Source organism: Sceloporus occidentalis, unplaced genomic scaffold, assembly GCF_023333645.1.
Source record: "Sceloporus occidentalis isolate IW3139 unplaced genomic scaffold, rSceOcc1.0.p SCAF_69, whole genome shotgun sequence".
Taxonomy (NCBI): Eukaryota; Metazoa; Chordata; class Lepidosauria; order Squamata; family Phrynosomatidae; genus Sceloporus; species Sceloporus occidentalis.
This window is the reverse complement of record NW_028317049.1, coordinates 2814501-2836160: the sequence shown is the minus strand read 5'-3', so window position 1 is coordinate 2836160 and position 21660 is coordinate 2814501. Positions and strand designations below refer to the sequence as shown.

The 21660-nt window shown below is 43.4% G+C and overlaps 1 protein-coding gene across 2 annotated transcripts in view; it reads left to right on the top strand.

Moving 5' to 3' along the window:
* The window catches only part of PAFAH1B1 (platelet activating factor acetylhydrolase 1b regulatory subunit 1), a 58293-nt gene that overhangs the window by 30103 nt on the left and 6530 nt on the right, over positions 1-21660 (top strand). The window contains exons 2-8 of one of the 2 annotated variants that reach the window (XM_089494155.1): positions 688-893; positions 6164-6248; positions 9283-9357; positions 9689-9895; positions 11331-11499; positions 14917-15019; positions 16756-16984. In XM_089494155.1, the coding sequence (XP_089350281.1) occupies positions 862-893; positions 6164-6248; positions 9283-9357; positions 9689-9895; positions 11331-11499; positions 14917-15019; positions 16756-16984 (900 nt within the window). In that variant the 5' untranslated portion in view covers positions 688-861. The remainder of the gene's footprint in view (positions 1-687; positions 894-6163; positions 6249-9282; positions 9358-9688; positions 9896-11330; positions 11500-14916; positions 15020-16755; positions 16985-21660) is intronic. The other variant, XM_089494156.1, reaches the window with a different exon arrangement.

The following is a 21660-nucleotide window of genomic DNA, read 5'->3' as shown; positions in this document are numbered from 1 at the left end:
AAGCAGAAGTGTAATCAGGCATTATCCAGTGGCAAAGCTCTTACTTTTTATCTTTCGCTTGTTATCCAGCAGCTGTTGTGTTGTGGATGAGACCTCTAGTGTAAAGTGATACTGGATACATCTCTGCTATAAAGCTGTTATGAAAATGGGTATCTGTTTTCATACCAGCTGTGGGAATAATGTTGTTCTCCAGATGTTGCTTGACTGTAAATTGCAGCAGCTGTAGCCAGCCTAGCCAGTAGTGAAGCTTCCTGGGAGATGTAGTCCAACATCTGGAGGGCCATGTTTTGCTCAGAAGGGATGCAGAAATCGACTTCTATAGTAACTAGTATCTAGAGAGCTGGGAGATAAACACACAAACACACACGTGTGTGTGTGTACATCTTTGTGTGTGCAATAACTGATAAAATGATCAGAGGGTTCTGTATCTGAAGTTGGAGTACACACTGGAAATCCTATCCCATCTGGCTGAAAAACCAACTCCCCCCAGTCCTTGTCAGTTCTGGATTCTTTGTATTTTCAATACTTTTGTCAGTGTGCTATGATTTATATAATTATTTATGATTACAGTTTTGCAAACTCTTTTGTCACAGGTTTGTCTAATGAAAAGTCACTGTCCTCTGCAGTTGTGGCTATGAACAACTTTTACAAAATAACATCTGTCTTTTTCATTCTTATATTTTTTAGATGGAATGAATCCTTGTTGAATGCATCTAGTCTTCTTCTTGAGAGTTTACTTGTGGAGAAGAGTTGTCCTTTGGTTGGAGCCACTTGGTGGCAAACCAAATTGTGGATCTCAGAGTCTCAGGGCTGCTTGACAAAGAGACAGCAGAGCGACGTTAACCTAACATCACAGCCGCCATGGTGCTGTCACAGAGGCAACGAGATGAGCTGTGAGTAACTCAGTATCGCATTGCACAAGTTTGCTGCTTACAGTTAGTTGTTGTCAATAATCAGGCTCCGTGTCACCCTCTGTAGCAAATGAAAGATACCTGTGAGCCTGTCCATCTTCTCAGGATTTGCAAGAGCTGTGTTGCAAGCCGTGCACGCGCCAGGTTCATTGTGTCAAAACATGTCTCCTTCATTTTTGCTCTCTTGCTGCTCCTGCAGTAAATTCAGTAACAGCAGAGCTGCAGGAGGCAAACAGGCTGATAAAACCAGGAGAAGGGCACATGTGGTCAACACCTGGTCAGAACACCTTAAAGCAATAATTATAAAGTAATGGAGGCATTGGTAGTATATTGGCTGTATGCTGCTTGTTCATCTTCCTCCAAACCCTATAGATGAGTACCAATCAAACATTATTTCAAGTGGCCTTTTGGCTGGTCATGGAATGAAATTTGAACTCTTAAAGATTTAGAAAGCTTTCCCCTGAATTCCTATACATCTTGATTCCAGCCTATCTTCAGTTTGCTCAGATGTTTTGGACTTCGGTTCCCAGAATCCCAGACCATTGGCCAAGATGGTTGAGGCTTCTGGGAGCTGGAGTCCAAGATAAGAATAGTGTTGTTGTATTTCATGGCCAAGTGTAGAATTGAACCCTGGTCTCCAAAGTTGTAGTCCACACTCAAACCATTATGCCATGCTGGCTCTCCCCCCCATCATAAAATGAAATATAACTTCTAAACTTGCCTTATTTAAGATTTTGGTGACATAATTCACAAGGCACTTCACATCTTTTTGATACACTGAAATTATGAACGTTTCCTCTAAAGAGTCAGATCCAGGCATTTTTTTCCTGGTCAATGTGCTGACAAGATTGCTGCTATAGAGAATATTGGTACTCTTTTAAGCAATGAAATGTAGTTTATAGGATCTGCATAGGACAGAGCAGTTCTGCTCTTCTGAACCTACTTGTTTTTTAAAGTCATGCCTGCCCACTCCTTGAAATGTTGCTATTTTAATTGCTGGACTTTAAAAAAAATGTGGAAGAGCATTCAGAGATAGTTATTTCACCCCACAGCCCAAAATGATGCAGTCCTTTCTACTGCCTCAGGCCTCCTCATTTTGTTGCATGTGAAGACAAGGCCTAATCCTTTGTAGCATCTGTTTAGGCTTTTAAAGTTACAGCCATGAATAAGTCCATCGTGTGTTCCACAAAAGTGTGAAATCTTGACGTTGGTTTTCTATCTAGTGGGACTGGGAAGAGTCATATTATGCAGAACAGTTAGTTTTTATTTTGTGGACTCCCATTTAGGAAATAGTGGACACATCTGATCTTGGAAACTAAGCAGGGTGAGGCTCTGGTTAGTATTTGGATGGCAGACCGCCAATGAATACTTTCAGTGGAAGGAAATGACAAAATCCTCTCCGAGGTTTCCTCCTAGCTTAAGAAAACCCTATAACAGGGGTAGGCAACCTTTTTGAGAAGGGGCCGGTTTGCTGTCCCTCAGACAACTGAGGGGCCGAAGCCGGGGGGTGGAGCTTCCACCCCCTGGGGGCCAGGCCTCCTCCTCTTCGCCGGCCCCTGACGGGGCCCCAGGCCCTGTCAGAGGCCGGGAAAGAGCCGGCGAGGGCCACCAGCACAGGAGGCCTCCCTCTCTTTGCCGGCCCCGTCAGAGGCCGGCAAAAAAGTCAGTGGGGGGCGCCAGCGCTGGAGGCCTCCTCCTCTTTGCCGGCCCTTTTGCCGTCACTGGGGCCCTCCAAGAGGGCTCCGGCGGCGGCAGCGGGACTCTGGGAGGGCCCCAGCGAAGGCAACGGGCTTCCCAGAGGCCCGCTGCCACAGCCAGAGCCCCCCTGGAGGGCCCCAGCGAAGGCATCGGGCCTCCCAGAGGGTCATTGCCGCCGCTGGAGCCCCCCTGAAGGGCCCCAGCGAAGGCAGCGGGCCTCCCAGAGGGTCGCCGCCAGAGCCAGAGCCCTCTTGGAGGGCCCCAGCGAAGTCTCGCGTGACCTTTCTTGTGGTCGCGTGAGACTTCACCTCTAGGCCGCCGCCATTTTGTTTTCCAAAATGGCGACAAAGTCTTGCGCGACCTCAGGGAAGGTAGCGAGAGAGTTCGTCGCCATTTTGGAAAACAAAATGGCGGCCCCTGGGAGCCAGGAAAAGCTGCAAGTGGAGGCGGCCGGGGAAGGCAGGGGCTGGCGGAAAGGCCTCCACGGGCCACATCCGGCCCGCGGGCCGGGGGTTGCCGACCCCTGCCCTATAATATTTATGGGGTTGCCCAGTTCGAGTCTTATGTCCACTGGTAACTTACTAAGTGGCCTTAGACAGCTCTTCCTCTCTGTTCTCCCTTCATTTTAGAGAAGGGTGTCCTGGCTTATGAGAGTCAGTCATGGCTTTGGGGTTTGAGTGTTGAACTGTGACTCTGGAGACCGGGGTTCAGTTCCCCACTTGACCATGATATCTACTGGTTGACCTGGGCAGGTCATAAACTTTCTCAACCTCAGGAGAAGACAATGGTAAACTTTCTCTGAACAAATCTTGCCAAAACAACCCTATGATAGTATTCACCTTAGGGTCACCATACGTCAGAAATGACTTACCAGGCACACAGCAACAACAGCAACATCATGGCTTGTTTTGTATGGTCTTTATATGTGAAGCTCTTCTATGTGAAATAATAATAATAATAATAATAATAATAATAATAGGTTTTATTTATATACCGCCCAATCACTGGGAATCCGAGCGGTTTACAATAGAGGGGATAACAGACAGTTCCCTGCCCACAGGCTTACAATCTAAAAGACACGACACAAAAGGAGAAGGGAATGGTGAGGGGGGAGGGAATCAGGTCCAGCATTCTTCTCTCCCTCTGAGGCCTGGACCAAGGCAGATGGACCGGAGGGAGGGCTCTTCTTCTTCAGGCTAGCCCCTGATGGAACTGGGCCAGCCTTCTCTCCCCCTCAGAGGCCGGACGATGACAGTTATATATACTCTGCAAGTGGGCAGTAGTGTTGTTCTAGCCAGCTTTTCCAAACCTGCTGTCCCCCCTATAATGTTAGACTACATCTCATATCGTGCCTAAGCATTGGTGTGGCTGGTAAGGTTGTGGTAGTCAAAAGCAACCGTCAAACTGTTCCATCCTGCAGAATGAACTATTGTTTGGGCATATTTGTTTGTGTATTTATTTCCTGGTAATTTGCCTTGCATGGGTGGATATGAATCGGACTAGCAAGTGTGACGCTGCAGAGGAACAAGCTGCATGAAGAACTTGTATATGTAGTTATTGTTCATCCAGGGAAAATGTGAAGCTTCCAAATCAGTGCAGTGAAGGTCTTGCTGACCTGTCTTCTTGTCCTTAAGCTGAGGGTGTTACCTGACAGAGGACAGTGTTTTAAAGACTGGACCAGAATAGTTCACCAGTACTTCTCTAGCAAGTCAGTGGAATTTTAGTAGCTATGCTATGAGTCCTATCAGTGATACAGGCTGGCAGCTTTAGGAATGCAAAGATCAAAAGCCACCATAAAAAGTCGAAGGCTTTCATAGTTTTTTGTGGGTTTTTCAGACTATGCGGCCATGTTCTGGTATCTTGGTGCTGGCAAAACATCAGGAATAAACTCTTCTAGAACATGGCCACATGGCCCAAAAAAACCACCATGAAAAGATCCAAAGCTATCGTGAGTAACTTGTAGAAAAAAGCCAAGATAACAATCCCTGTAAATGAGTTTTACTTATTTTAATGTTTAAATTGTCTTCTTTTTCACACTTATATTTTCATAATCACGTTTATTTCTCATTTATTTCCCAGTGAGCTCAGAGTGATGCATCTCTTCCCCAGTTTATCTTGATAGCAACCCTATGAAGCAAGTTTGCCTGAGAGAAATAATTAGTCTAGGGTCTGAGTTTCATGCCTGACTGGAATTTTAATCTGGACCTCCTAAATTGGAGGTCCCAAATTCTTAAACTTACTTTATTATAGCCAGAGCTCTCTTGAGTGTTTTGCAAGATTGTAAAGACGGTAAATAGGGAAAGGAATCACTAGAACACACATCTAGCTCTAGGTAAGTGATTGCTAAACTTTGGTCCTTTAGATGTTTTGGACTTCAGCTCACAGAATTCCTGACTGTTGGCCAAGTGGTCTGAGGCTTCTGAGAGTTGAAGTCCCAAACACCTGGAGGACCAAAGTTTGGGAATCGCTGCTCTATGTGATCTCTGTTCTAATACTTGGCAGAGCTCTCAAGGCATCTCTGATGCTTGTATCTTGAAACACACGTGAAAAGATTCTTTAAGTGACAGGAGGAGTGAAAAGAAATGAGAAGAAGCATAATTTCATATATACAGGACTGAAGTCATGGAGGGCTTTAAGGACTGAATTGAGACTAGTAATTTTTTTAGATCTCTCCAGACTGGTGTTGGATGGCTATTAGGGCTTGTACCAATTAAAAGTCTAGCTATGATCTTCTGGATCAATTGAAGCTTCTGACCTCTTTTCAGAAAGAGCCTTGTATAGGGGTGCATTGAATTGAACTGAGCTAGATGTTACACATGGATTACTTTGGGCAGATCTCTGTTACCAAGGTACAGTTTTGCAGTTGGTAGACCGAATCAGTTTAGAAATAAAGGAACTCATAGCTGTAGTCACCATCTGGGAAACCAGCAAAAATCCCAAGCTGTTAGATTTCACGGAGAAAGTGTAACCTCTTCTACCAGTTACTTGAACTGGGACCCCTGCCAGCTGTCATCAGTTGTGTCACACCAGGGCTGAGTTTCATTTTGTTGATGCTCATTTTGGTCCATTACTAATTCCAGGCAATGATTCAGGGTTTCCACTGCTGCAAAGGAATTTGAGAAAAGGGAAGGCGTGATTAAATGTCGTCAGCATCATGATGTCAACCTCCACCAGTTGACATTCTGTAGATTTTGAAAGAAACGCTACAGAATAATGAGGGAGAAGAGGAGGTCTTCCCCTGTTCACAAAGCAATGTGCCCCAATTCCCAAATTTGATAGGGAGTTGAGATTGCACCAGCGTTAAAGGCATTAAGAAATCTTGGCAAGTGAACAAGAACACATTCCTCTGTTTCTCAGTGAGCAACACCTCTATACTATATTAAGTGAATAGCTCTTTTTCTGGTTACAAAGCTGCCTATAAACATCCAGATCATTATGAGTTATAATTATGATTTCTCTTTCAAATAAAAAGGGAAGGCGGATGCCTGGCTTTGTGGGCATTGGAGGAAGGAACAAGATGAATGTTAATTTGAACCCCAAATCTTGTTTTGTAGAAATCGAGCGATAGCAGATTATCTTCGTTCTAATGGCTACGAAGAGGCATACTCTGTTTTTAAAAAGGAAGCAGAGCTTGATGTGGTAAGTAGACCTGATATGGCATTAACAGTAGTCTAGACATTAACTGGAATAACATCAGCGTAGAAATGTTCTGTGTGAAAATAGATGCCTTTCGGCTTGTTGGAAGATATCTCCGCACTCTGCCAGAGATTTGTAAAATCCAAGAATGCTCCAGTATATTGATGCTCAGCAAGGGCTTCATGCCATTCACAGTTTCTTTCTGTCTTAAGGTTTCAGAAATTTTAAACAAACCCATTAGGACAATATTTAAGTACCTTTTTTTAGCATGTGTCTTGTAAATGAGTCAAAATAATTCTCTGTTTCTTGAAATGCTGTGCTCAGACTATTGTGGCTTTGCAGATTGTGTGTTGTCTATTATGAATTCATTCTTGCCTCACCTATACTGCCCGGTCTTCCTATTTCATCTTTTATCCTGCTCTCATCTGAAGCTTTATAAATCCAAAGGGTACAGCATTTGCTTTCTGTTCAGCAGCAAAACAGAGTAACTGGTAGAAGTCATGCTACCTAAATGTTAAATAGAAAACCATTGTAACTAAACAATACAGCTGCCATTATTTGCAGATATAAGGCATTTCGTTCAACCGTATCACTCACAAAAAATTCATTTAACTTTTATTCTTTGGGAAGTGAAATTGGAGTAATTTATCCTGGTAAAATCTGGAAATACTGTATCATTTCTTCAGATCATACAAATGGCTGTTGACTATGATCAATTTAAATAGATACTAATCTCTCAGAGTACTCTTCAGGCCTACCAATCAGACTGTAAAAGCATGGAATTTTGTCTGCGGCACCAAAATACCCACTTGAGGCTTTAATTTCATTTCCCCAAATCTCATTCAAATAAAGTCGCGGTTGTAATCTCGTTGTATGTGTAATTGAAAATGGGGCTTGATGAAAGGAATGCTGGCCTATCCATCAACCTCATTAAAAATCTTTCCCCCAAAAGGTAAAAGGAGGGCCTGAAGATGCTAAGCAGCCTTGTTACTCGGCAGCCATAAGGGAGGGTGCTTCTGTTCCTTATGAGAGAACTGGGTATTGAATCAGAGGAGTGAATTAGCAGAGAACTCTTAATGAATTAAAGACCTTTAAAGATCCCAACATCAGTGGATTAGATGCCATCCATGCAACAGCTACAGGGGCTACATTTGGTTTCAGCACAAATTAGTTCTGCAAATAACCCCAAATTGCCCCAAGCACAAAGGGTGGTAATGCCTGCACAGTGGCCTCTTACCCAAGAAGATAATCCAATTACCAACTGTGATGTTCCACTCCTCCCTTGCCTCTTTAAATCTCTGCTATTGCTGGTTTCTGTATGATGCTCCAGAACCTAAAATGTCAGTAACATCAGCTTTTGTGTGTCTGTCTTTTGCCTGCCATGGTTTTTGAGATCAACCGCTCCCATGCTTTGTAGGACAAACTATTCATGCTGGGGGGGTAGGGAAGCTGATGTCCGTCATGCCAAAAAATTCCTTTGTTGTTCATTTCTCAAATGGACACTGGTACCTGGCCATGTTTATGTGGGACTTCACACATCTTGTAAAGCAGACTGGAGAGGGACTTGAGGTGGGCAACGGCTGTACTAAATTTTGGGAACTTTCTGAATATTGGCTTCCTCTGAGTGAAGAATGTGAAGAGAACTTGTTCTGACTGCCTCAGCTGAAATAGGTGTTTGCAGATGTTGTGTGGGTATCATTGAACATACATGGATTAGACCAGTGGTCCCCAAATGGTGCCCTTTAAGAGATTTTGGACTTCAGCTCCCAGAAGCCTCAACCATGTTGGTCAATAGTCTGGGATTCTGGGAGCTGAAGTCCAAATCTCTTAAAGGGCACAGTTTGGGGACCACAAGATTAGACTGTGGTTGTTTGACACAATTAAGTGGTTATGGATGTAACTCATTGAAACTGGTTTTAGTGAGTAGCTTAGATTCTGAAGAGACAAATAATCCTGCTTTTTTCTATGAATATAGGACAGGGTAGGGAGTTTCTGACCCTAGGGATGCATCCAAGCCCATTTCCCAGAGACGACACCTTTGATGCCATTGTTTGGTGATTTTCCAGCTTTTGTACAGGTTTTTCTCCATACTAAAAGGTTGAAATGTTTCTCCCAAGGGTTAGTTACTGGCTTCATGAGCCAGTATTTTAAGAGAAATAGTCTTGTGTTTTTGTTCCCAGCCTTTTGTCTTCAGCCCTGCCCATCGCTGGAATGCACTATTTGAAATTGAATTTGGCCCTCAGGCTGAGAGAGGTTTCCCAGGACTTGCTGCCACAAGACGTGGTGATCCCTATTAGATGATTTCAGAATGAGAACAGTCAAATTCACAATCTGTAACAGATTGGTCTGGAGCTGTTAACCACTTGACTAAATAGAACTTGCTTGGTTAGAGGTAATAAGTCATGAAAAACCAGTTGCTTGGGTGGAACAAGAGAGAGGGCTGTTGCCTTTTCCTGTTCATGGGCTTTCCAAAAATATGGGAAGCTGGAATAGATGAGCCTTATATTTTATGACAGTTTGTGTCCATATTAAACCATACTTGAGAGGCTGATGTTGGCAGGTAGTTCTCAGCCACATGAATCAATTCATGGATTCCCAAAAGACCACCATTAGAGCATAATGTAGGAAAACAGACTTAAAATAATATTTTCTAATTTGTTTCTTTGAGATTGAGTAGGAATGGCTTTAACATTTCTGTTCCATACAGGTTCACAATCAAGGTTCATAATAAACTGTTCACAACCAATTGCTTCTAGAGAGCCTTTATGAAACACCACACCTTTTTAAAGCACTAGGTTGGCAACATGGTGCGTTCCAAATGTTTTGGACTACAGATCACATAATCCTGGGTCATTGGCATACTGGCTAAGGTGGATGAGAAATCTGGTTTAAAACACCTGCTTGGCTCAGAGCTGTTATCTAGAGAAAATAGCTTATGCAAGTTTTTCCTATGCATTAAGATTATTCTAATTTGGGGAGAAAACTATGTTAAGCAGTATTGGTGTGTGACACTTGTCTTGATCTTATTTTATTTCAGAATGAAGAGTTAGATAAAAAGTATGCTGGACTCTTGGAAAAAAAATGGACATCAGTTATAAGATTACAGAAGAAGGTAAGCAGAAGCAAAAGATGGGATGGGATGGGATCATGGTCATAAAACAACTGCAGTAGTTTTTAAAGTATCCTCTGATATACTCTCTTTGGAGAATTTTGTGTTTTAAAAAAGTGATTTGTGAAGTACTAGTGGCAGTATATAGAAATTCAGGCTACTGCAGGAAAAAAATGGATATGGATTCTTTACCATTCATAGGTTTTCTTACAGGAAAATTCGCAGGTTTTTTAGCTTTCTCATGCTGTGATTCAGGCACACAAAAATATTATCTCATAAACTTCTTACCCCCTTTGTTTCCCAACTTCTCTCTTCACCCTCTCTTCAAACTCAGGTTATGGAATTAGAATCCAAACTAAATGAAGCTAAGGAAGAATTTACATCAGGTGGGCCTCTTGGCCAGAAGCGAGACCCTAAAGAGTGGATCCCTCGTCCTCCAGAAAAGTATGCATTGAGTGGGCACCGGAGTCCTGTCACAAGAGTAATTTTCCATCCAGTTTTCAGTGTTATGGTCTCTGCTTCAGAGGATGCCACAATAAAGGTAGGACCCTGGTTTGTTTGTTTTATATCCAGCCTTCTGGATGTTGTGGACCCATATGGTCTCCTTGTCTCCCTTGCAGCTTGTAAGGATACATAGTGGCTTATGGAAGGGCTTCAAACGATTGAATGGGAAGTTGAAGGGTTTCATGGCTGGCATCCATAGTTTTTTGTGGGTTTTTCAGTCTGTGTGGCCATGTTCTAGAAGATGATGCCAGACAGAGATGCTGGTGAAACGTCATGAAGACCCTCTTCTAGAACATGTCCACATAAGCCTGAAAAAGCCACAAAAAACTATTGAACGGGAGATAGGAACTTCTCAACTCCAGTTTTGCCTTTGATGTGTTTGAGACGTTTGTCCTGTGTGTTAAGAGTCATAGTGGCAAATCATCCCTGGTGGACTGCAGAAGGAATAGAAGCATTGTAGCTTCAGGCAGAGAGAAATAAACTTCCTTGTGTAACTGAGCTGTCCCAAATCAAGCAAATTACACACTGATTGCTGTGAAAAAAACAATCAGAGTTTGAGTTTGTTTTCCAGTATCTTTTTGAATTGTGCTTTTCCAAGTGGTTCCCCCCCCTCCCCAAAATTTGGAAATTTTAGTTTAGTGTGCAGCGTGATGATTCACCGCCTGAAGTCAGTGCGGGATGATAAACGTATTCACAGCTCTTTGAAGCCTGTGTTCTTGTTGGCTTGTTTGCTGGTGTGCTTCTTGTCACCATATAAAGGAAATGATCTTCTTTTGTGTAACTGGCTCAGTATGAAGGGTCCTAAGATACACTTCCTCTTTTCTTGTCCCATCGTGGCCCTTGGGATCAAGCTAGAACATCAAGGAGACAGGATTAATATTTTGGTTGTAGCTGTTGGTGATGAATTTCATTTATGTGGTAACTTGTATAAACCCGAACCTTATGAGCTAGTTATTGTGGCCAGCCTATGTATGGGGCTCTGAGACCCAGGCGAGGGCTCACATTTGTCCCTGCACAGATCTCAATTGAAAAAAAGCCTGTCAGGAAGGTTAGCCCATCTTCCTGACAGTAATTTTCAATAAGTAGGAATGATACTTATTATTGGTTGGTTTGTTCATGTGTGTTTCACCCTGGTTTAGTAGAGCCCATAGGCACATGGGTGAGAATTAGGAATGTGTTTTGCTGGTGGAAGCATATTTAGTATACTTAGTGTATGTAACCATTGGAAAGAAGAAACCTGATCTTGCTATGCTTTCAGAGGAAATGTGCTCTGTGTGTGTGTATGTGTTTGTATGAGTATTAAGTATTCTTACCATGGAAAGGGGACACAATCTCTTATGGGTATCTTATTGGCTATTGTCCTGGAAGTTTTACAACACAGCACTGGATACCAGCTTATGCTGCAAATGTCAGTATGAAATAATTTTTTTTACAAGAGTGGATATTACTAATTTATTTATCTTTTTTCTTAGGTATGGGATTATGAGACAGGTGATTTTGAACGAACCCTGAAGGGCCACACAGACTCTGTGCAGGATATTTCCTTCGATCACAGTGGCAAGCTGTTGGCCTCCTGCTCTGCGGATATGACCATTAAACTATGGGATTTCCAAGGCTTCGAGTGTATCAGAACCATGCATGGTGAGGAACCCTAGATAGTGGTCATGCGACAAAATAAAACTAGCTGTATTTCTTTGTGAAGGAGTTGATAAACCAAAGATACTGCTTCGTAGGTCTATTTAGAGGAAGGCAAAAACAACCCCCCTTGAGCAAATCTTGCCAAAAAATTCCAGTGATAGGTTTGCCTTAGGGTTGCCATAAGTTGGAAATGACTTGAAGGCACAAGGAAACAACCACAAGAACAAAACACATGGTCTGGACTGGGCCAATTTAAGTAACAGGTTGGAGTACATGGTTAAATGCTTGTCCATACAGTAATATTTCTGCATATAAACTGCTAGTGCCTCAGGGCAAAGAGTGCTAGCCTAGCCTTTTCTCTGATATTGTAGCAGAAAACTGTGTTGTCTGGAGGAACATAAAAACCATGGAAATCAGGACCTGCAATCTAGAAGCCCAGTACACATGTTTACTGTTAACCATATTAGTATTTTTCATGCCTTGGTAATACTGTCCTATTGTAATTCAGCTCTGCTCTACTCAGTATGAAATGTTAGGTTTTATTCTGACTTGATGAATGGGTGCTATATGCCTTTGTACTTGCCATTCCTTGCACTTGCAGGGAAATGAAACGACACAGACAGTCATACAGAGAAACATCACATTTCGTTTCATTTTGTTGCCAGCTGTCTATAAATCTTGGTTATTTCCCAAGAAGGGCATAATTCCTTGCTCCATGGATCATTTGAGTTTTAAAATATTGCCTTCCTTCCCTTTTTCATACCTACAGTTGTCACTGAAGCTCAGCTCTTCATATCATTTGGAAGAACTCAGCATTTAAGCATGAAAAGAAAACATTGGTTGGGTGAACTAGACCACAGAGGCTTTGCTTCCCAACTCTCTTCTTCATGTGCAATTCTTCCTCTGCTTTTTAACTGTCTGGAAGCAGCTGCAGCTGCTATCATCCCCCTGGCAGTTTGAAGAATGGGAGTGCTAGTTATTGTTGCTGCCTAGGAATGTCCTTAAAGGGCCTGAATAAGCAGCTTGTGTTTATTTGTCAGTCTGGAAGGAGTGTGTGATGGCCCTGGATAAAGGAGGGATGCCTGCCTTTTCTCAGGGGCACATCTCTGTGGACCTGCTCACAGCAGATGAAATGCCCCTTGTGAACCTGACACTGTCAGCACACAATCCGCTTTCCCATTCTTTGTGTGCTTCGTAAAATTTAAGGTAGGATTCTTACAGAGACTGTGAGCTTAGGAAGAGCTAGATCAGAATGAGAGAGAATTGCCCCTCCCACACATTTGGAGAAGATAGTTAGCTATTCAGTCAGCTTCAGTACAAACATAACCAACATGAAATGTTTGTGCTATTTGCTTGTTCCAGAGCCCAGCATGATTTGAGTTTCCCTATTCCTTGCTTAGATCTGTGCATGCAAATGACCGAAGGGTTTTTAAGATGCTGGGCTCCCAAGATGCTACAGAGAAGGCTTGCATTATTTTTTCCCCTCTCTGAAACCTGCAAGATTTTCTCTCCTCCCCATGCTTGAGAAAGTCATGAGCAGAAATAATGCCTCGAAGCAAAAAGAAGCCCACGTTTGTGAGAGAGACAAGGGAGGTTGCTCCCTACCAGTTCTTTTATATGTGTCCTGAGATGGAAGGGCAACAAAGGGCACCTCATTTATTTTTTACAGTGCCTGTGTCTAGTGTGGCAACTGCCCATTGTAAGATTTTGTTCGCTTAGGAAGATCTGACAGTAGGTATTTTTAAAAAAATTTGCATTGCTGCTAAAAAGTACTCAAGGCAGCTGGCAAGCACCACTGACAAAATAACCATTGCAATTGTCATTAAAAACAAATTAAGCAACAGAACCATTAAAATTGAGATAGTAATAACATTAAAACAATTTAAAATGTCAGCTTGAAGAGAGGTGTTGTCACATCCTTCCTAAAAGCAGCAAGAAGGGAGTGCATTCCTTAAGCTTGAGACAGCCTTCTTCCACTTGACTGTCAAGTAGATCTCCAAAGGTGATGGTGTGCTCAGGTGGATCTCTTCACCACCACTGAACAATTCTCTGTGATGTCTTCTGGGTACCAGTGTTGGTACCAGTTCTGGGTACAATGCTCAAAGAACCACCTCTGGTTAGAGCAAGTGCCTGTCTAGTCTAGCTTTCTCTTTTCTGTGATGATGAACCAGAAGCTTCTGAGAAATCTTCCTTTGGATGTGGCAGTTCCTTTAATCTGTCACAGCTAATAGCCACTACCTCTCCTCTGTAAAATCATACAACCATGCTTTAAAGCTATTTAAGATAATTATTGTTACTATGAACGTATCTTAAGGCAAGAGTCAGTGTGGAATGGTTTGATGGTCAGACTAGGACTCTGGGAGACCAAGGTTCAAATCTCCACTCAGCCAGGGAAGCCCACTCAATGAACTTGGGGAAGTCAAATCTAACCATGTCCTGTTTACCCTGCAATCTTTGCCTGTAGTTCCATGGGAGAAAATCCTTTCCCCCTATCTGCCACATTTCCCCCCAATCCTAAAATGGTTTTAAGATTCCAGTGTGCTGTTCTCATTGGAAAGGTAATCTAGTCTCTTGACTAGAAGCCTTTCCTTTTCAGAAGCCTTTTAAAGTCTAGCATATGTATTGTTTGCATTCCAAACATGGCTGCCCCTTTTACTTATTAAAAGGCAGTAGTGTTGATCATAGGAGGCTGAAGAAAGAAGTTTGGCATTGTAGATTTATGGACTCTTTACAGGTGAGTGCCAGCGTTGGATTGTGACTCGACCAGGGTTTGAATCCTTTCTTGGCTGTGGTGATCACTGTGTGATCTTGGGCAAGTCACATTCTCAGCTTCAAAGGCAAATCCGTTCTGAACAAATCTTGCCAAGAAACCCCATGATAGGTTTGCCTTAGGGTCACCATAGGTTGGAAAGGCACACAACAGCAACAAAGGTGAGAAGTTGTTTAGTGATCTTTTGCCTGCGTATCTAGAGCACGAGAGGTCTATCCCTCCTTGGCTGTTGAATCGTTCTTTACTTCACTGGTGAAAATGCTGCACAGGTCCTGAGCCTGCCTCTCCCAGCTTGGATCTGCAACAGGAATACTGCTCTTTTCCAGCCTGTGTCAGGGAGCTGATATTTGTAAAGGTGCTGTTTTAAGTGCTGTGGTTTCTTGTTCAGGTATCTTTAAAGAAAGCTTTTTATTTCCGGGGGCTTAGTAAGCATTCTCAGTTCTTCCTAGGAAACTGCAGTGTGCCATTGTTGATATACACACTACTAGTTTACTAAGATTTTTCTTCTTTCATTCATGCCTCTGACTTGAGAATTACTATAGGATTGCAGAAACTACTGCTTGCATTACTTGAGTTGTGGCACCCACACAGATTGTAGTGTGACAGTGTCAAAACAGAGCTTCATTGGGATTGTTTTTTCTTCCTTCCAGGTCATGATCATAATGTTTCTTCTGTAGCCATCATGCCCAATGGGGATCATATAGCCTCCGCCTCAAGGGATAAAACCATCAAAATGTGGGAAGTTCAAACAGGGTAAGAGCTCGCTGATGTGAAGAGAAACTGTGTCTGTTTGCAATAATGAATCTCTCCTAGAAACACACGTGGTATGGAATTCTTTGTAACTTAGGTTTTTGACAATGGTGCAGTGTAAGTATACAGGATTCACATACACAGCGTACTAGTTTTAGTCCCTGATATCTCCAGTTAAAAAGAGCACCATAGCAGGTTATGGGCAAAACTATTGCCCTGAGATCCTGTTGCTAGTTGGATCGGTAGTAGCTGGACAAATTGTGTCATCTGGTATAACACAGCTCCCTGTTACTACTTGATAGTTTATAGGCCATTGGTTATCTGTTTGTACAGTAAAAACCATCAGTTTGACAGCTTGATGCATGGTGCATAAATGCATGATCAGTGTTTTTAAATTGAAAAGATGAGAATGCAAGGAGTGGGTATATTTTTTTGATAAATTGAACTGTAGTGCTCCCTCTCCAGTCCCCAGAATTGTGGTTTGGTAGCTATTAAGAATCCTCTTGTTTTATTTATTTAAATTTGTATCTTATTCCACCAAATAACAGTAATACATATACCAAAAGCAAAGAAAACCAAAAACATAAGGACAAAATAAATCAATCTCCTTACCCTACTTCAGTTCCCAAACTTCCTTGTGCTGAAGGAAAGACAAATGAGTAGACCACTAGTGGAGTAATGATACAGAAAGAAGCTGAAAGTACGATGGAAGAAGGCAAGAGACAAAATGTTAAAACAAAACTAGATCCCCTGTTGCTAGTTAAAGATGTGCCTCTGATATTAACAAGATTGAAGACTGTGTATTAAGACCTGCAAAGCCAGATATTCTTAATGTCTAGTTCTTCTTCAGCAGATAGCTTGTCCTGCTAGGCTCAAGGGGGCTGCCTTGCCCTTAAACATCAGCTCAGTCAGATTCTTGTTAGGTCAGTGGTTCCCAACCTTGGTTGGGCCGCGACCCCCATTGGGGAGGAAAGTCCCGCCCGTGGCCCCCCTGATAGGTTGGGAGGCCAGGAAGGGGCAGGATTTTCGGCTGCATACAAGCCCCAGCAGGCTTTGTGGCCGGACGTCCCACTCCTTCCCAACCTCTCAACCAAATAGGGAGGCCACCAGGGGAGAAGGGGTGGGACTTCCAGCCGCAAAGGCCTCTGGGGCTTGCAGTCCCATCCCCTTCTCCCCGTGGTTGCCTGGCAGCCGCGGGGAGAAGAGGAAGAGGCAGCCCCGACCGTCCCTTCCTCCCCACGGCTGTCTGGCAGCCGCGGGAAGGGAGGGAAGGAGGAGCAGGAGGACCCCCCCCCCTTTCCTTCCTCCCCGTAGCTGTCTAGCAGCTGCAGGGAAGGGAGGGAAGGAGGAGGAGGAGGACCCCCCCCTTTCCTTCCTTCCCGCGGCTGTCTGGCAGCTGCAGGGAAGGAGGAGGAGCCCCCCTTTCCTTCCTCCCCACAGCTGTCTGGCAGCCGCGGGAAGGGAGGGAAGGAGGAGGAGGAGGCCCCGCCCCCATCACCTTCTCCTTGTGAGTGCCTGTGCCAGGGCCAGCACTCGCAAGAAGGGAAGGAGGAGGGAGCCCCACCCCCTCCCCTTTTCCCCGTGCAGTGCCTGCGCTAGCGCCGGCACCTGCGGAGAAAAGGGGAGGGGGAGGGGGAGGCGGGGGGATTCCCAACCTGGCGACCCCCAGGTTGGGAACCCCTGTGTTAGGTGGAGTTGTATTCTGTCAAAACCTGTCCGTTTTTGTCTCTTTCAAACAGCTACTGTGTGAAGACTTTCTCGGGGCATAGAGAATGGGTCCGCATGGTACGGCCTAACCAGGATGGCACGCTGATTGCCAGCTGTTCCAATGACCAGACGGTGCGTGTCTGGGTGGTAGCAACAAAGGAATGCAAAGCTGAACTTAGAGAACATGAGCATGTGGTAGAGTGCATCTCCTGGGCTCCTGAAAGCTCCTATTCCACCATATCGGAAGCTACGGGATCTGAGGCAAGTGACCTATGTTCTCCTTCTCCAAAACCCATGCTGATAATGGCACCCTTGTCTGCATTGCAACCTTTTACACACTTGAAGAGGATTTGTGGTGGTGGGCACTCAGATGTGGATACTCATCCATCAGAGAGTATTTCATCTTCCACTTGTCATCACTGTCCATGGCATAAAGGGCACCTTATTGTAGGGAGCAGGGGTTGTAGAGAGGAAAACATGCAGTGGCTGTGGTGTTTGAAATTCTATTAGGTGCTGGTACTGTCCGCAGCAGTTCTTCTCTTTTGGTTCAGATAGACTCTGATAGATAGAAGTGGTGGCTGTGGAGTTATCTGGAAAGGTTTTTCTTTAGCACTCCCTTCTAAGGCCTTTTCAGGAAGGCAATTTAGACCATAAACTGCTTTAGTGGTCTCTCTGCTGCTGCATTTGCACTGCAGAAATAATCTGGTTTGACAGATGATTTGACCAGATTTAACTGCCATGTCTTAATGCTATGGATTTCTGGCAATGGTAGTTTGTTGTGGCACCAGAGCTTATTTTTTTAAAAGATGTATAATAATCTTACCGTATATACTCTACTACGAGTCAACCTCACGTAAAATTCGATGACAGGTTTTGAGACCAAATTTACTGATTTGGATATGACCCATGAAGAAGACGAGAGTAAAACTTGAAGACTTTTAGCAAAGGGTGTAAAGGATAAAGCAAAGGAAAACAATGCCAACGAATTTACAGATTTTTAGCAGGCATAACACAATAAAGGCTCACAATAAAGGCTCGATGAATGAGAGAGTAGAGAGGGGTCATAACAGCAAATAAGTGAAGTTTATAAAAAGCTTCAAAAACGTCTATAGCCTTGCTTATACTTTTAACTTATATAGAAGTTGATATAAATGAAACTTACAAAGAACTCATGTGACACCTTGACAGTTTTGTTAAGGCATAGTACTTCATGAACTAGTTATTTCATCAGGTGCCTGAAATGCATCATCATTCAAGTTGAAATAAACATCAAGCCACCGGCTTGGAGGAAGTCATTCAAACAAGTTTTAACATTGCATTGAACCAAAAATAGGTCATGTGGTTCCTCTAAGCAGCAGCTTTCACAACCCAGGAGCCACTGCTAAGAAGGCCCATCCTTGCCAGTCCTATGCCTGGTGTGACACTTTGGATCAAAGCTTTTTGACTATCATGGTGAATAGACCAACCAATGCAGGAGGAATATGGTGCCATTGTGCAGACCATTTATAGTTTTGTAGACTAACACCATCCCTGGTGTGCAGCAGTCAAAATAACATGCCCCAGATAGCTGGGTGGTTGCCTTTTGTTAGATTTTCCAGATGGCTTTTCAAGGAAGCCCCTTTGAATAACATGAAACTAAAACAGTACCTGAAATTTTCCTAATGCAAAAGCAAGGAGGCTTCTCTTGAGAGGGATTCAATGTTCTCTTGCTAACAAAAGGGGGGGGGGTGATCTCACAAGCAATGGAGACATCTTGGATCTCAGAGGAAGCATTTTTTGGTATTGCTGTACACTTGTCCCTCCACATTCGCTGGGGTTAGGGGCATAGGACGCCCTGTGAATGTGAAAAAAACACAGGTAACAAAAACACTATGTTTTTACCACTTCTCTAGGAATCTCTAGGTCCTCTGGTGCATCTCTATGGTCAACATCTGCCAGACATTGACCATAGAATTGCGCTGGAGGATCTATAAAGGCCTAATGGAGTATTCTCTCTAGAAATCTCTGGGTCCTTCAGTGCGACTTTTGGTTAAAGTTTTGGAAGTAACTGAGGGACAGGCAATAGCGACAGTTGTGTGTGTGTGTGTGTGTGTATGGGGTATAGCTAAATGTGTTGGGAAAGGCGAACTGGAGTGTATGTAGAGGGGGGAAATGCAAAAATGTGTTGGTTGCTGGCAGATAGTGGGTCACTGCTACTTTTGACAGATGGTCACCCTCCGTGAAAGTTCATTCGTTGTCAGGTTTCTAGCATTGTGAAAGAGTGTGTGATCGTTTTGCAGTTAGTGCCACCAGTAGGTATGAACTCATTCCTTTTAACTTTCATAAAAAGACTTCCAAGGGTGTATTTGAGGTCACTTCTCTCAGCTGACTGTTTATCTGCAGCAGTTTCCTCTTCTCTGCCCTCTGCTGGCTTGATACAGGAACGATGGTCCCAAAGGCACAGCAGCCAAGTGGCCAAAGGCCTTGAAGCCCATTGCGGGAGAAAGGCGGGAGGTAAATCTTTGAAATAAAATAAATCAAATGTTGATGTTCAAGCAGCCTTTCAATCCCACCCATTCCATCTTGGCTTGTGTGCTAATGGAGGGAGCTGTGCTAAGGGGAGAGAATGTACAGTTGACCCTCCACATCTGCGGCTTGGACTTGTGCGGATTTGATTATTTCCGGTTTGATTCATTATGATGAATATGTTCTCTCTAGGAATCTCTCGGTCTTCCAGTGCAACTCTTGACCGTAGAGTTGTGCTGGAGACCTAGATGTTTCTAGAGAAGACACTTCTCTAGGCATTTGTAGGTCCTCCATCATGATTCTGCGGTCAACCTTTGGCAGATCTTGACCGGAGAGTTGCACTGGAGGAGCTGGAGATTCCTAGAGAGGTGTTCTCTTAGGTAAAAAGAATAGTGGTTAAAATAATAGAACAGTGTTAGTCACAGGCCTGCATTTTGTCCAAGTGTTGTTGTGCTGACCCAAGTCCCATTTAAACACAAAATACTTTGCTACATGGCCAACATGGCTACCTCTAAATATGTTTCCTGGATGTGGAGATACCACATTTTAGCCACTACAGGGGAATCCTAAAGAGGGAGTCAATGGACCGAGAATCTTACTATTAGAGATTTGTACCCCCAACAAAGGAATAACATTAAAAAAAAATAATCGGACTAAATTGGTCATGTTTTACTAAAACAGTACCTAAAATTTTCCTAATGCAAAAGCATGGAGGCTTGTCTTGAGAGAGATTCAGTGTTGCTAACAGAGAGGATTGTGATCTCGCAAGAAATGGAGACATCTTGGATCTCAGAGGAAGTACCATTTGGTATTTCTGTACTCTTGTCCCCCCACATTCTCTGGGATTAGGGGCACAGGACCTCCGTGAATGTGGAAAAGCTGCAGATAACAAAAACATGATTTACCTGAGAGAACACCCTAAGTCCTCCAGTGCAACTCTGTGGTTAACATTTGCCAGACATTGACCATAGAATTGCACTGGAAGAGCTACAGATTCCTAGTGGAGTGTGTTCTCTCTGGGAATCTCTAGGTTTTTCAGTCTGACTTGTGGTTAAAGTTGACCATAGATATGCACTGGGGGACCTAGATATTCCTAGAGAGAACATATTAATAAAATCTGTGAATAATCAGATCTGCAAAAGTCAAAGCTACAAATGTGGAGGGATGAGTGGATGCTTTGTTCCCAGTGCCTCATGGCCAGGAGGTAGAGGGACCCGCTTGCATAGATATCCCCCCCACAGAGCAATACAACAGCAAGACCTTGAGGAAATGCAGGCCTTTATTCAGACAACCAAAATGCACAAAATATACGATGCAGGCGTCTTCATCAGGCAAAGGTATCAAAGAATTATACAGGAGAATATTCTCCAATATAATTCTTTAACACTTTTGCCCAATGAAGAAGCCTGTGGAGCTTTGAAAACCTGCATCGTGTATTTTGTGCATTTTGGTTGTCTGAATAAAGGGCTGTTTTGTGGATTTGGGATGTTATTGTATTTTGCTGTATGGCCAACACAGCTACCCCTGAATATTTTTTCTTAAATATAGTGTTTGCCTTTTGGCTGAGTGGCACACCTTGGTTCAAGTTCTGTGCTGCTCTTCTCTGGGATTCTAAGAGGAGCAGATCATATGATAGCGTGCCCCAGGCTCTCTTCCCCAGCTTGTTACTTACGTGATCTTATCCAGTACATAGGCCTCTTCATGTCTCTGGTTTTCCAGACTGCCAGCTTGCATTGGTGTGAACAAAAAGCACTGGGGTGAGGATGGTAAAAGTAAGCCCAGTAGAGAGACAATGAGAGACTGACCCATTCTGATATAGATTTTACCTTCCTTCTTACTCTCGTTACTGTAGGTTCTGTAGCAAACTTTGCCAAGCCCCATGTTGTTCTTGTTTCGATTACAGCTGCCATTATTTCAAGCAATGGATGGGGAAAGTAAAGGTTGCAGTCTGTTTCCAGAAGGTGCCAGGAAGGTTGCTTGTAATATCCAGAGCAAGTTTGTTGGCATTGTTACACACAATGAATCCATTGTGAATGAGTGTGGGGCAGGGAGGGTGATCCAAACAAATTAAAATTGAACTATCATTAATTATAGGACACTTTTTTGCTGTGTCAGGTAGGTCTAACTGGTATTTTTGGTTGGATTTATGTTTTACGTTTATTTCCAAAATCTGTTGATCTGTTTTTTTGGGGGGTTGCCTTTCTTTTATTTTGTTAATGTGTTTCTTCTAATTGTTTCTGACTTATGGTGACCCTTTCATGGGGTCTTCTTGGCAAGATTTGTTCAGAAGGTATTTGCTACCATGGCCTTCCTCTGCCCAAAGTCACCCAATGGGTTTCCAAAGCTAAGTGGGGGATTCAGACCCTGGTCTCTGGCATCCAGTGCTCAAACCATTGCACCATGCTGGCTCTCCTGCATTTGTTTAGCATAGC